At 43.6% G+C, this 16,393-nt stretch overlaps 1 protein-coding gene across 11 annotated transcripts in view; it reads left to right on the top strand.

Moving 5' to 3' along the window:
* AFDN (afadin, adherens junction formation factor) overlaps positions 1-16,393 on the top strand; it is a 508,028-nt gene that overhangs the window by 163,087 nt on the left and 328,548 nt on the right. For all 11 annotated transcript variants that reach the window (XM_040429419.1, XM_040429420.1, XM_040429421.1 and 8 more), the window contains exon 10: positions 10,638-10,900. In XM_040429419.1, coding sequence (XP_040285353.1) covers positions 10,638-10,900 — 263 coding nt within the window. The remainder of the gene's footprint in view (positions 1-10,637; positions 10,901-16,393) is intronic.

Here is a 16,393-nt window from a genome sequence, read left to right as displayed (position 1 = left end):
CGGCGGGTACCCCGCGAGAAGAAATCCTGGCTTCCCTACCAGCTCTCAAGAAGGCGTCTAATTTTCTTGCTGTTGCATCTGCGGACTTAGTGAAACTCTCTGCCAGGTCAGCAGCCTTATCAAATGCCACAAGAGCTGTCTGGCTCCGCACCTGGTCAGGGGACGCGAGCTCAAAGAATCGCCTATGCTCCATACCGTGTGAAGGCGATAGATTATTTGGTTCCATCTTAGACGATATTCTGGATAAAGCTGCGGACAAAAAGAAGGGCTTCCCTATGGAGAACCGCTATTTTTCATCAGAGGCGTTCCTTTCGAAATCAAAGAAAGCCCAAAGGGGATCCTAAGGAAAAAGAGTTCAAAGAAATGGCAGCCCTCCAGAGGTAGGGGTAGAGGGTTTCCCTTTAACCCCGGAAATGCTTCATCCTCAAAACAATGACGCTAGACGTCAAGTGGGGGGCAGACTAATCCACTTTGCTGCCGTCTGGGAAAATATAGGAGCATCTCCCTGGGTGGTAGACACCCTAAGTCATGGCCTAAGGTTAGAGTTTCTGTCAATACCAACAGATCATTTCATGATCAACAAAATTCTGCCTCATCGAGAAAAACAATCTTGCCTAGAGTCAGAAATTACGTCACTGATTCAGAAAGGAGTAATTCGTCAGGTTCCTGCGGAAGAACAGGGCAAAGGGTTTTACTCCCCTGTCTTCTTAATCCAAAAACCCAACAAGACCTATAGACTAATTATAAACCTAAAAGGCTTAAACAAGTTTATCGTTTACAAGCGCTTTAAGATGGAGTCAGTGAGATCCACCATAAATGTCCTCCCTCAAGACTGCTTCATGGCGACCATGGACCTTCAGGACGCTTATTACCACGTCCCGATTGTTATGGCCCATCAAAAGTATTTAAGAATTGCTATCTATATAAAAAAAACTGGCTCTGTCACTTTCAGTTCATAGCCCTCCCCTTCGGGCTCTCCTCAGCCCCAAGGGTGTTTTCAAAGATCATGGCAGAGTTCGTCAAAGCCCTTCACCTAAGAGGCATTCAAATTATACCTTACCTGGACGACTTCCTGGTAGTTGCTCCCTGTGCAGAGACCCTTCTGTCCCACCTAGCAGACGTTCAGGAATTTATTACCACCCTAGGGTGGATAATAAATTTCAAAAAGTCAGACTTAAATCTGGCGCAAAGGAAGACCTTTTTAGGGGTAACATTAGATTCCCATCGATTAATGTCTTTTCTTCCACAGAACAAATAGATCGAGCTCCAGGAAAAAGTCTCGCTATTCTGCAGTCAAAGATCCACAACGGTAAGGAACCTCATGACCATTCTAGGTATCCTTACGTCAACAATCCAGTCAGTAAGGTGGGCCGAACACCACACAAGACCACTTCAGGCGTTCCTCCTATCTTCCTGGGATGGCACCTCCTCTGCCCTGGAAAAGCGCGTGATGATTCCGAAGTCGGTAAAAATATCTCTTATGTGGTGCAGAATCCGAAAACACCTTCAGACGGGTGTTTCCTGGAGACAAGGAGATCAAATGATCATAACCACAGACGCCAGCAGCATCGGCTGGGGGGGGTCACTCAGGCGGAAGAGTGGTCCAAGGAACGTGGGGAGCAGATCTACTACAAGCCTCCTCCAACTTAAGGGAACTCTCAGCGGTTTACAAGGTCATGGTCGCCCTCTTTACGCCTACATCACCAAAAAGTATAAAAGTCTTCTCAGACAATACTACTACGGTCGCCTATTTAAACAAACAGGGAGGCACCAGGAGTCGCTCCCTAGCAGCTGTAAGCGACAAGATCTTCTCCTGGGCAGAGAGCAACCTAATTTCCCTTACAGCCTGACATGTCAGAGGAGAAGAAAATACTTTGGCCGACTTCCTCAGCCGTCAGACTCTGAAAGAAGGAGAGTGGTCCCTAAATCCGCAAATATTTCATGAATTGTGTCTCAAGTGGGGGACTGCAAAAATAGATCTGTTTGCGACAAAGTCCAACAAACAGACCAAACAGTTCTGTTCCCTCTCCCAAAGGGACCAGCCTCTATGGATAGATGCCCTATCCCGACCATGGCCAAACTGCCTTCTTTATGCCTTTCCTCCCTTCAGCCTAATATCAAAGACTCTGATAAAGGTACAGGAAGAAAAGGCCAAGGTAATCTTTATAGCCCCTCACTGGCCGAGAAGATCCTGGTTCCCCTTGCTACTTCATCTTTCAGCAGGGGAATCCTGGATCCTCCCATCCGTACCGGATCTCCTTCATCAAGGCCCAGTAAATCACCCAAGCGTCAAACACTTGAACCTGACTGCCTGGAAACTGAGCGCAGCACCTTAAAAAAGAAGGGACTCTCGGATCCAGTTATCTCCACTTTCATGCTCAGCCGAAAAACCCATAACATCCAGAATTTATCTGCGGACCTGGAAAGCCTTTCAAAAATTCTCGGGTGACGTCATTTTGCCAGACATTCCTCAAATTCTGCAGTTCCTTCAAGCTGGACTTGAGAAAGGCCTCAGACCAGCAACCCTTAGAGTGCAGGTATCAGCCCTAAGTGCGTTTTTTGACGTCAAGTTGTCAGAATCCTCTTTAATAAAGCGTTTTCTTAAAGGCGCTATGAGAGACTCCTGTAGCCCGTCCTACCATTGCTCCCTGGGACCTTAACTTAGTGCTGTCTGTCCTAATGTCTCCTTTGTTTGAACCAATAGAAGAAATATCCCTGAGACTTCTTACGTTGAAGACAGTGTTCCTTACGGCCATTACAACTGCTAGAAGAGTCGGGGAGATCCAAGCCTTTTCATATAAGCCTCCTTATTTAACAATCCTCGATGACCGCATAATTCTGAAACATTGCCCAGCCTTCCTACCTAAGGTAGTGTCTAGATTTCACTGTGAACAAGAAATTTCGCTGCCCTCGTTCTGTCCTTCACCAACCTCGGAAAAAGAGAAGAAATACCACAACTTGGATGTAAGAAGGGTTGTAATCTGCTATCTCAACAGAACTTCATCCTTCAGGCACTGGGACCAACTGTTCTTACAGTACCAAGGGCCCAACAAAGGTAGCGGGGCTAGCAAACCTACAATATCCAGATGGATAAAAAATATGATCAAGCTAGCTTACCTGCAGAAAGACCTCCAGCCCCCGGTTAGGCTAAGGGTTCACTCCACCAGAGCAGTGTCATCCTCATGGGCTGAGGCGGCATCAGTATCATTAGAACAGATATGTAGAGCCGCAACTTGGGCCAATCCTATGACTTTTTTTCAATCACTATGACTGGATATCCTTAAGAACCAGGACTTATCATTTGGGCGCAGGGTACTTTCTGCTGCTGTCCCTCCCTAATCATATTACTCTGTTAATCCTCCAATAAGTGCCGTTGGGGAAAATAATTACTCTTACCGGTAATTGATTTTTCCGATAGCCTCCACAACGGCACTGGGATTCCCTCCCTGATATGTTGTTACATGGATCTAAGTTCTGCTAAAGACTTATTGTTTTCTTTCTAATGATGTAATTGTCCTTGGTTATTAATACATATGATTTTTTTGGCATCACTTCCGTGTCCTCTCTTATTGACTGACTAGGTAAGGGGGAGGGGGTTCTTTAAATCATCTGCTTCTACGTCGTTGTTTCCTGTCCGGGGCGGGGACATCCCTCCAATAAGTGCCATTGTGGAGGCTATCGGAAAAATCAATTACCGGTAAGAGTAATTATTTCTTTTTCTCTCCTGCTCCTCTCCTCCAGCGCTCTTCCTTCTGTCTGCTGTAATGTGACCCGACGCTTACAGCATGAGGTCACAAAGCTCTCTCATACTGTGGGCTGCCACAGCACAGGGGGAAAAAGAGTGTATATTATTGGGGCGAAAAATACTTGAATAACTGGAATGGGTGGACTACAGTACCCTGAAAGATTATCAAAATTAGGGTTATTCACTTTAGAAAAAAGAGGATTCTTTACGGTAAGAGCAGTGAGACTATGGAACTCTCTGCCTGAGGAGGTGGTGATGGTGAATTCACTAAAAGAGTTAAAGAGGGGCCTGGATGTATTACTGGAGTGTAATAATATTACAGGCTATAGCTACTAGAGAGGGGTCGTTGATCCAGTGAGTTCTTCTGATTGCCTGATTGGAGTCGGGAAGGAATTTTATTCCCCTAAAATGAGGAAAATTGGCTTTCACCATGTTCTCTTTTTTTTTTTTTTGTTAGTCCCCCCCCCCCTTGGATCAACTTGCAGGATAACAGGCTGAACTGCTTTTCAGCATTGTAAACTGTATGTGTATGCCCTTTCAATTTACATAGTAAGAATGTCAGATACACTTGCTTCCATGGTGTATTTGACCAATTGACTGGTAGATGCAGGCAGTCAACATGGGCATCTCACTGGTTAAACACCTGTATTACTACAGTGAATGCACTGATCGATATAATAGTGCATCTACTGTACAGTGCAATACTATGTGCTCTGCCAGGATGAGCTGCTGCTTTGGACATCAGGTGAGGGTGAAATAAGGTTGAAACATCTCAAAAAATGATTTTCAAATTCTTGTCTTGACCTTTTTGTATAAGGACTTGCTTAATCCCTCTTATGATTCTTTCTTTTTTTATAATCTTCACATTTTTAAATCCTATTTTGGATAATTTGGCACCAATTAGTGTCCAGACACCTTGTGGTTTCATTGTTTTCAGCTTACAACTGTCCTTCTGGAACAAATTATTATGTATCTTCAGGCTTCACCGTATATCCTTTTGTGTAAATGCAGTAGAACTGAATGATGTGAACTTGATCTTTTTATGTATTTTGGGGAATTTCTGGACAGACATCCACACAAAAACTGCTTCACAGCATGTTTACACTGCTGATTTTCCATGTGGATTTGGCATGTATGCCACACTGAAAGTCACATGTCCTTTGGGTCATCAGTGTGAATGAGATTCTGTTCCTCCATGTGCACTGGAATTAGTGTTGGGCAATAAAGCTGTATTAACGATATACCGTGGTATTTAGAAACGGCAATATGGCGATATCGCCATTTCTTAGATGCCACGGTATATTAGTGACGTCATAGGGGCAGACATACATCACAGTGCTGAATGCCTTTAAAACGTCCGGCGCATATTACTGCTGGCACAGTGGGGAAGGAGAGTCTCTCTTCCCAGTGTGATCCTGCTGCCGCTGTGCCACCAATAAGAAGGTAATAGTGAGGAGGAGGGGAGGGGCTGTGGCCTCTGCGCCACCAATGAGAATTACCCTCAATACAAATATAGACTTCGGGTGCCGGCCGTATCACATACCCGGCACCCGGTCTCAATGACAGGAAGCGGCGATCCCGCAAACCGAGGCAATTTACCCCTCAAATGCGGCACCTGAGGGGTTAATTGGCACGGTTGGAGCGAACCCTGTCATTAAGGCCTAGTGCCGGCTGTGTGATATAGCTGGCACCCGCAGTCTATGTATTATGGGGTAAATTACATTCATTAGTGGCGCAGTGTGCACCCATACCCCCAGTATTATAAATTATAATCATTGGTGGCACAGTGCACCCAAGCCCCCCAGTATTATAATCATTGGTGGCAGTTGCCACAGGGTCCCTTCCCCTCTTCACTCTTCATTGGTGTTGCAGTGGTAGCTTCTTATCAGAGCCCCAGCAGTGAAATCTCGGGGCTCCGATAGGTTACCATGGTGGCCAGGAGGGGGAGGGAGGAGGGACCGGTGTCATGCAAATGCGGTGGGGCCGGTGCGGTCACTGTACTCCGGCCCCACCGCTCTCTCGCTGCTTTATTGCTTAAACCTTTTATAATAATAATTTTAATTGACGCTTCGATCCTCAGCCCCATCTGTACTACCGTACTGACTAAATGTCCTGTAGCAGGCAGAGCAGGGCGGGCGGCCGTGACTCACTGACGTCACGTGCCTGCGCCGCCTACTTCATTCATAAAGTAGGCGGCACAGGCACGTCACGTGACATCAGTGAGTTCCGCCCGCCCTGCTCTGCCTGCTACAGGACATTTAGTAAGTACGGTAGTACAGATGGGGCTGGCGATCGGAACGACAATTAAACTTTGTATTATTATAAAAGGTTTAAGCAATAAAGCAGTGAGTGAGCGGCGGGGCCGGAGTACAGTGACCGCACCGGCCCCTCCTCCCTCCCCCCGCCTCCCTCCCACTTCTAACAGGTTTAGCTATGGTATATTAGGGCATCTGTGGATGCCACTATTATGGGGTGGGGGATAGGTGGATAGCACTGTTATGGGGTGGGAGATCTGTGGGTGACACATATATAGCAGTGCCATCCACAGATCCACCCCCATAACAGTGCCATCCACAGATCACCCCCTCCATAAGTGCCATCCACAGATCATCCCCCTCCATAACAGTGCCATCTACAGATCCCCTCCATAACCGTGCGTCATCCACAGATCCCCATAAGTGTCATGCACAGACCACCATTAGTTCAAAACCCACCAAAAGCACACCTTTTGGTAAAAAAAAATAAAAAAATCGTATTTTCCTTCTCAAAAACCTAGGTGCATCTTATGGGCAGGTGCGTCTTATAGGGTGAAAAATACGGTACATAAAAAAAAAAAAAATAATAAAAAAAACTAATTGGGTATTGCCATGTCTGAAGAAGTCCAAATTAAAGGGACACTGACAGGCCCAATAAGCATATTTAGGTATATATATATATATATATATATATATATATATATATATAACAGTACAGGTCTTCTAAAGTGTATAAAAAGCATATTAGTATACCCCCTACCACCTTATAAATACAGTAAACTGAAGTTTTTATAACCTGGTTGAATCGTCTTCATTCTGCCCAAGTGGCGGCGTTTCATCTCCACTTCTGCCCAGCCAGCCGTCCCCAACTGCCGTTTTGAAGCGCCGCCCAGCTCATCAATATTCACTTCGCTGGGCGGCTACTACTGTCCCCGACTTCGCAAGATCCGGCGCATGCCCAATACAATCCTATGGGCATCGGCCTCAGTCTCATCTTCAGCACTAGTATTAACCCCTTCTGAGGTGTAAGAGAGCAGCTCTCTGAACAGTGCCCGGCGCATGCGCATAACGCAGAGGCTGTAGCAGCCTCTAAGATGCAGACTGAATGCAGGCGCGATGTGATCCCAGCCAGTAAAGGTGCCGGGCACATGCGCTGAAGATGAGACTGAGGCCGATGCCCATAGGATTGTATTGGGCATGCGCCGGATCTTGTGAAGTCGGGGACAGTAGTAGCCGCCCAGCGAAGTGAATATTGATGAGCTGGGATGCACTTCAAAACGGCAGTTGGGGGCGGCTGGCTGGGCAGAAGTGGAGATGAAACGCTGCCCCTTGGGCAGAATGAAGACTATTCAACCAGGTTATAAAAACTTCAGTTTACTGTATTTAAAGGTGGTAGGGGGTATACTTACATGCTTTTAATACACTTTAGAAGACCTGTACTGTGTGTGTGTGTGTATATATATATATATATATATAATATACAGTACAGACCAAAAGTTTGGACACACCTTCTCATTCAAAGAGTTTTCTTTATTTTCATGACTATGAAAATTGTAGATTCACACTGAAGGCATCAAAATTATGAATTAACACATGTGGAATTATATACATAACAAACAAGTGTGAAACAACTGAAAATATGTCATATTCTAGGTTCTTCAAAGTAGCCACCTTTTGCTTTGATTACTGCTTTGCACACTCTTGGCATTCTCTTGATGAGCTTCAAGAGGTAGTCCCCTGAAATGGTTTTCACTTCACAGGTGTGCCCTGTCAGGTTTAATAAGTGGGATTTCTTGCCTTATAAATGGGGTTGGGACCATCAGTTGCGTTGAGGAGAAGTCAGGTGGATACACAGCTGATAGTCCTACTGAATAGACTGTTAGAATTGGTATTATGGCAAGAAAAAAGCAGCTAAGTAAAGAAAAACGAGTGGCCATCATTACTTTAGGAAATGAAGGTCAGTCAATCGGCCGAAAAATTGGGAAAACTGTGAAAGTAAGGGCTATTTGACCATGAAGGAGAGTGATGGGGTGCTGCGCCAGATGACCTGGCCTCCACAGTCACCGGACCTGAACCCAATCGAGATGGTTTGGGGTGAGCTGGACCACAGAGTGAAGGCAAAAGGGCCAACAAGTGCTAAGCATCTCTGGGAACTCCTTCAAGACTGTTGGAAGACCATTTCAGGGGACTACCTCTTGAAGCTCATCAAGAGAATGCCAAGAGTGTGCAAAGCAGTAATCAAAGCAAAAGGTGGCTACTTTGAAGAACCTAGACTATGACATATTTTCTGTTTCACACTTGTTTGTTATGTATATATGTTTGTTATGTATATAATTCCACATGTGTTAATTCATAGTTTTGATGCCTTCATAGTCATGAAAATAAAGAAAACTCCTTGAATGAGAAGGTGTGTCCAAACTTTTGGTCTGTACTATATAAATTTTTTTTTAAAAACACAATTTTTTTTTAGTCTCCTTCTCCCCTAAAAAATAGCATAGAACTGTTCTATTATGGGCCGCACGTTCTATAAATTGCGGAATGCACACTTTTTTTGTGCATTTAATTTTTCTTTTGCGTTGTATCGAGTATCATATAACTTTTTTATGGGACCGACATTGAATCAAAATTTTGGTATTGTGACAACCCTAGTCACGGGGGTATAAGTCCTTTAGGGCACTAAGAAATTGCATCTAGTGGCTGTAAATCCCAAGAGTCAGGAGACAGGCGCTGGATAACCGTCACTGCACTCTGGGGGCTGCTGCACAGAGAGGCTGGGGTTGAGAACAGTCACAGCGCTCTGGGGGCTGTGGTAATATGGCTGTAGTGTGTAGGGACTAAGACCCGTATGGGAAGCTCCAGTGTTTAGTAAATGACCCCCAATGTTTTATTTGACAGGCATCTTTATGATACCAAGGTGCCCTTCCTGACAGTGTGCACCTATGATGGGCACACTCTGAACAACCCACTTATCAGGGTTTTCTAGGATGTCCCATTTTCTGTGGGAGCGGTGAAGATGGCTGATATCTCCAGCACTCCCATAGAGAATGAATGGAGCAGCAGGGGACACGGCCGCTCCATCAGATTTGAGGGGGAACTGTGACCCCGTTCTTGGTGGGCAACTAAGAGATATTACTTCATGGGGGCATCAAGGAGACATTATAATGTATGGGGGCAACAAGGAAACACGAGTACATGTTTTGAGCGTTTTTTTTTTTTTTTTTTCTAAATGGGCATTTATCGCAGTCAATTTCTTGTTATTGTGGGAATATTTTTGATATCGCCCAACCCTAACTGGAAGTGGAGCTACACTGTGAAGTGCTCTCTGCCTTATATCTCAGTGACAGCTATATCATCCAGCCAGGAGACCACTAAGACGGTGAAGTAACTCAATGCAGAAAGCACTTAAAGGGTTTCTAACACCAGAAATACTGTATATGTAGCTGACTGACATTAGCGATGTGCTAATGTCAGCAGTACATAACAGTATGTTTCTAACGTTAGTCCCTGCAGCCGTTTTTGTTAAAAAAGCACTTTTATCATATGCTAATGAGCCTCTAGGTGCGATGTGGGCGTAAAATCAGCACCTAGAGGCTCCGCCCACTCACGCTTTATCCCGCCCAAGTCCAGTGTTGTGCCCGCCCAGCTCCTCTTGATTGATGGCACGGTCCGCCGCACCGCTGCCGAAATCCCGCGCCTGCGCCGTTCACTTCTGTCTTCGGCGCAGGCTGTGAGTGAAGGCAGCTCTCCTGATGCCGGCTTCCTCACTGTGACGTTGTCGGCGCAGGCGCAGTGAGGAATCCGGCACCAGGATCGCATCATTCACTCACTGCGCCTGCGCCGAAGACAGAAGTGAACGGCGCCGGCGCGTGATTTCGGCAGCGATGCGGCGGACAGTGCCATCAATCAAGAGGAGCTGGGCGGGCACAACACTGAACCTGGGCGGGATAAAGCGTGAGTGGACGGAGCTTCTAGGTGCTGATTTTACGCCCATATAGCACCTAGAGGCTCATTAGCATATAATAAAAGTACTTTTTTTTTAACAAAAAACGGCTGCAGGGACTAATGTTAGAAACGTACTGTTATGTAGTGCTGACATTAGCGCATCGCTTATGTAAGTCAGCTACATAACAGTATTTCTGGTGGTAGAAACCCTTTAACAGTGAAGCACCCCCTGAAGTGCACTTGCTGGAGCCGAATCTGGAATAATTAAACATTATTGGGTCATTTATCAAACTGGTGTAAAGTAGAATTGGTTTAGTTGCTCTTAGCAACCAATCAGAATCCACCTTTACTTTTCCAAAGGAGCTGTCAAAAATGAAAGGTGGAATCTGATTGGTTGCTATGGGTGACTAAACCAGTTCTAACTTACACCAGTTTGATAAATGATCCCATTTATTCACTCCACTCCTGATAATAAAAGCTCCACAAAGCTGGTTTATACTGTTCGTGCCAGCTCCTACCAATTGGATTCAACAGCTTAGCATGGTCCAAACTGCTGACAGACTCCGTATAACTTTTGAATTGTTTTTGTGACTTCTTACTTGTAATCATTTGATGCTGATGTATTGAGTTTGTATGCTAATTTGCATTGAGTTTGCCATTTTTAGTCATTCTGTTAATTTTGTCTTTTATGATAGTTGTTTGCACCAGGCATACAGCCCCATCACTGTGACCTTACAAATATGGATGGTGTAGTGACTGTTACTCCAAGAAGTGTTGATTCGGATATATATGTTGATGGTCAGTGCATCTCTGAAACCACAATGTTACACAGCGGAATGAAAGTGCAGTTTGGGTCATCACATGTGTTTAAATTTGTGGATCCCAGTTATGATCAGTCAGTGGATAAAAGACCTTCAGATACTGGACAAATTGCTAGAGGACAAAGGAATAAGTCTGGGTAAGTTGTTGACATATCAAGCTTTTTCCATTTCACAATTTGGATTCAGTATAATGTCTTTTTTTTTTTTTCCATCCATGACCGGTTGGGGTTCCTGCAGGACTTGATTGGGAACCATTGCATAGACTGTGGTTGATGGATTGAAGTCCCTTGTATGGACAAAAGCGGCACTGTTTACATGTTGTGGGGCTCAATTCAGTGTGCGCTGTAAGAACACACGATTTCTTTATTCATTTATATATTTTTATTTTTTTACACATTGATACAAATTTAATTTTGAAAATGCACCAGAATTTAGTCAATTTGTGTATATGCCTTGCACTAAGATAAACTATGTTAGACTCTTATTTTACCTCCTCTGACAAGGGGGCTCGGCTTAGCAGGAAATGGTAAATCAATCCCATATCCACCGAAGTAGTGGCACTAACCATTTAGAAAATATTTAAAATTGTTTAGTCCATGAGGTGGCAGGGCCTGCATGGTTAGGCCCTAGCCTGTGGGTCCCTTGTAGTCAATCTAAAAAGAAATACTACAAAGAAAAAATTTGGGGGATTCAGTCAGCACAACCCTATATGCAGGTGCACATCGCTATGGCGAAATACATATTCAAAGAAAAAAACACAAATGCAATAGCACTCTGCAACCAGCACTCCGCCCTGCCTCCATGCTGGATGTTGAGGCATTGGTGTACATTTTGGCCAAAGCGTAATAAGCCACTCACCACGTCAAGGTCGCCTCTATGGAGTGGTCCCTAACACTAGTTCCTACCTGTTTATGGGCCATGACAGCCACACAAAGTCCAGGGAGCGCAGGTACAGCATGAACGCCAGGCACACTCTGCTTTTAACCCCGTCCTGTGCCGTTACAGCTTTCATCGGATCCAGGGATGCAAGTACCAACATGCATGCTGAGCCCACTATATACTTCTCCTTTAGCCAAATGGCTACTGGTAGGCCCTGTAGAAGTAGACTCAGTTTTATACTGACTTTAAAACCAGCCTCCAGGGCAGACTAACTGGTCAGGTGTGCATGACTGCATGGAGATCACCACGCCTCCAATATATACTACAAAGAAAATTTGGGGGATTCAGTCAGCACAACCCTATATGCAGGTGCACATCGCTATGGCGAAATACATATTCAAAGAAAAAAACACAAATGCAATAGCACTCTGCAACCAGCACTCCGCCCTGCCTCCATGCTGGTTGCAGAGTGCTATTGCATGTTTGTGTTTTTTTTCTTTAAAAAGAAATACTGCAGCACTCTGTCTTCGTTTAATAATAGTTTAGGTTTATTCACCAAGAAATGTGTGACGTTTGAAATACTGTTGGGAGTACAAAAGTCGCACATGTCTTGATGAATAAACCACAGCAGGAGCTTTTATATAGCGCCGCAATATTCCTCAGCACTACTGGGTAATAAACACCTAGAACATTAGGAGTAAGAGCCCTGCTTCCAGGAGCTTACAATCTATGAGGGAATGAGGGTCATACAAAAGGTAAAGTTAATTGTTTTACAAAGCGTTCAAGCCACCTGTGCACTAAATAGAGTTGTGCTGGCCGAGCTGCATGAGCTAGTGGGTTTGGGGATTATAGTGGTTTGTGAGAATACGAATTCTAAAGTGCAATAGGCACATGATCTTCAGGTGCCCATTTCGCTAGATAAAGTAACATATAAAGTGTATTAGAAATGTTATTTCCTTCACTTGTAGGATAGGTTTTAATGAAGTTTACCGAAAGATGCAGCACTGAGTATAAACCTGTGTGGTACAGTATGTATCAACTCCTCAAATCTAACAGTTTGCAAGGTTGTGTGTATTAAAGGGGTTGTTTGGGTTCAGGGCTGAACCCAGATATAAGCTCCCCTTTACCATGTACGAATGGAACATCGCAGCATTTCCATATTTACATGGTCTCTGTGCCAGAGTTTTTTTTTTTTTTTTTTTTTTAGAACAAGCTCTTGTTGATTGTATACTGTTGTGGTATTTGACATTTGCACACCTTCATATTCATGTTACTGTTACATTATTTTAACTCCTTCTGAGATTTTCTTGTGCCACTTTGTACCTCAAGTTAGTGGTAAATTTGAGTCAATATGTTTTAACTAGGGATGCTCCGTACAGTATTAGAATGTATTGTCTCAGATGAGCCGAAGTTATTACCTCCCGAGACTTTGCGTAATAACTACATAAATTTGATTTATACTGTTAAAAACAATTTCCTGAACTCTGGTTCAGTTCCAAGTGGTACCTTCGTACAGTATTGAAACATCCAAAGTAGATTCACATATCCCTAGTTCTAACCTTTTATTTATAAAAAAAATAATAATCTAAAATGTACAGAATTTGGAAACAATTGTAATTTTCTAGATTTGAATTTTTGCTTTTAAGGCATATAGTGATGCCTCACAAAATAGTTATATTTTTACATTTCCCATATGTTAACTTTGTTGGCATCATTTTGGGTTAAATAAAAAAATTATTTATAGAATCGCACATCAATAACAAATGTAATAATACAGGAAAGTCATCAATGTAAAACATACAATCTCCAAGCATAATATAAATGAGGTTCACCCGTAAAAAGGAGATCAAAATCTAGCCATAATAGTAACAAATACAATTAAGGACAACACAAGACGTAACACAAAAGGGAGGGTCCTAGTTCTGCCAGAGAATAACATAATAGAAGAATAGACAAGCTAGCTGAATTATGAAAAGTATGCATGTCCACTGTATTGTAAATGTCTGGCATTGGGTCTGACTAAAGACTTGAGTGAAGAAAAAGCAGGAAAAGAAAAATAAAAAATGGCGAGGGAAGGAATAAGATGAAAAGAAAAGGCTACCTCAAGTTAAGCCTCCTCCATCCAACCAACTATGATATAAGGGGGAGTTTCTAAATGAAACTCACGGAAGTCATAAGGAGGTAAATGTGGAGTATATACCTATTTCAGATGCGATCATATCCTTCATTCTCTTAATCCTATGCAATTCCTTGGCCCAATTCACCCTAGAATGTGCAGTTGAGGACTTCCAAAATCTTGGTATCACCAATCGCATAGCCGCCACAAAACAGCAAAAGATACCCTTTTCGATGTGGTGAACAGGGCCTGGGAACATAGACAGAAATGCAATTTCCAAGGATATAGAGAAGGATGCATGAAAGAGCTTGTTATATAAAGCAATGTTATCATTCCAGAGTTGAAAGATCCTGGGACAGGACCACCAAATATTTTCCATGGTCCCCACCTCCACACCACATCTCCAGCAGGCATCTGAGCACGAGGGTTATAGCTTATGCAAACTAATAATAAATATTTAGAAAAGTTCCACCAACAAACTGCTGGAGCCCAGCCTTTCAGTTACCAGCTGAAAAAACGAATAAATCAAAAATAATTTAGGCTGGCTCACAGTATTTTTGCATATATAAAATTTATTATCCTGCTAAATGTTTAAAATAATAAACAAAACTTAGTTTAGTATCGACATATCAGCATAAATAAATGTATAGATATATACAGTGTGGAGCTCACGCACACACCTATACAGCTGGAGTACTCCAAACAAATAATTGCGTTTCGGAACAAAGTTCCTTCCTCAGTAGGAAGCATTTCACATTTATCTACTGAGGAAGGAACTTTGTTCCGAAACGCGTCTAGTGTGAACTAGACCTGACTATTGGTGCGTTTTTATAATCCTGCAAGAATTATCGTATCGAATACATTTTGAAAGGAGTGATTCTGACACCAACTTTAAGCGGTTCCAGCTGTAAATCATCGGCAAAGTGGATGAATATATGTCGGTATACTTAATACAGCAAAAATAACTCTAATCAGAATCAAACTGTGTACTGAGTGAACTCTGCTGTACCAACTTCCGCCACCCCGACAAACTCAAGCGGACTACGTCATCGACCAATGAACTACCATCTAGTTGGTCACGTGAGACGCCACACAAAACGGGTCAAGAGCCTACTCCGCAAGAAGAGTGAGTGAATTAACATCAGTCGGAGGCGGTGTAATCACCATCAGCTAACACGATTTGAGTGCAGAGCTTCTTTCATCAGGGACCGCAGAAAGGACACTTCCTGAACCACTCCGGTTCCAACAACCGGTAAACCAGTACATAATTATATGAACATTCGAGTGGTTTAACTGAACGAATCTTGCAGATAGACGCCAATATTGTTAGCCAAAAGGTCTAATCCAATTATTTGTTTGGAGTACTCCAGCTGTATAGGTATATCTTATGCAATCTAGACAGTGTCGGGTACCATCTGGACAGTATCTTATAGCTATTCTGTTGGATACCACATGATATTTAGATTGTATGAGTGAGGAGCATAGCCTTGTCCCACTCCTCTGTAGAATAAGAACTGCCTTTAGACTTCTCCCATGCACTAAGAAAGGGGATGGTATTGGTGGCCGTCCCTCCCAGGGGCACCCCATACACCGTGGAGACCAAATGTGTGGCTGGATAACAAGACCAGCAAATCTTCTCAAACAATAAAATAGAACGGGTCAGTTCCTCACGATGAACGTGGACCTTACCCAACTGCACAAGTGGCTATGGACAAACCAAGCTCCTCTTGGGATATTGACATTGGGATAAAAGAAGGAAAGAGACCTCAACCGACCAAATTAGCAAATTTGCATTAGAAATGACCTCTTTTTCCTTAAGTGCCCCAGCTCGGCCAAGTGTAGCCCCGGTTCAAAGTTCTTATTACCAAACAATGGTGTCATAGGGCTCTTTGGATTTGCAAGATTGTATAGAAGTTTAAACTTATCCCAACATCTAATGAGGGTGCGGAGAAAAATTGAAAGTGAGGATTAGTGACCTCAATGGAAGGGAAGACTTATCCGCTTCCATTTGCTCCCACAGTTTGACAGCCTGGTGTAAGTGGAGATTAAGTATAGTCATTGGGACCGTAGCTTTATAGTAAAGGGTGAAGTCAGCTAGACCACAGCGCCTTTTCTCCTTACTCCTACATAATATATTGTAACCTACTCTAGGGCCCACTCCTCCCCAAAGAAACTGATTGTTTTCTGAGGGTGATGAAGACCTTTGGCACCCAGATCGGCAGTGCCTGTGCTATATACAGAAACCTAGGGAGGATATCCATCTTCACAGCATTTGTCCTGCCAAACCAAAAAATGGGTAGAGCAGACCATTTGCCCAGATCTCTCTGAACACCCCCCAGACAAGCCTAATAATTCAACCGGAAAGCCCATTCAGGGCTTGGTGGGAGTTTTACCCCCAGATGTGTATTATAATCTGTAATCAATTTAAATGGGAAGGATTCCTTCAGGTGTGAGGCCCGAAAGAGCAGCCATGTAAGAATATATCGCCGAGAGTTTGGCTAAAGGTAATATTAGAGCATCCAAATCCCCAGTGGCCGCAGGGTTCTTTAAGAAAAACTCTTAGGCCATGTTTGGACTTCCGTGAGATAAATTGCTTTACTGTCTGTGATCCTTATCCCCTTTCTTTGATCCTGGA

This window comes from Bufo bufo, chromosome 4 (genome assembly GCF_905171765.1).
Source record: "Bufo bufo chromosome 4, aBufBuf1.1, whole genome shotgun sequence".
In the NCBI taxonomy this organism is placed as follows: Eukaryota; Metazoa; Chordata; class Amphibia; order Anura; family Bufonidae; genus Bufo; species Bufo bufo.
The sequence above is the reverse complement of the archived record's forward strand: the minus strand, read 5'-3'. Positions and strand labels throughout refer to the sequence as shown.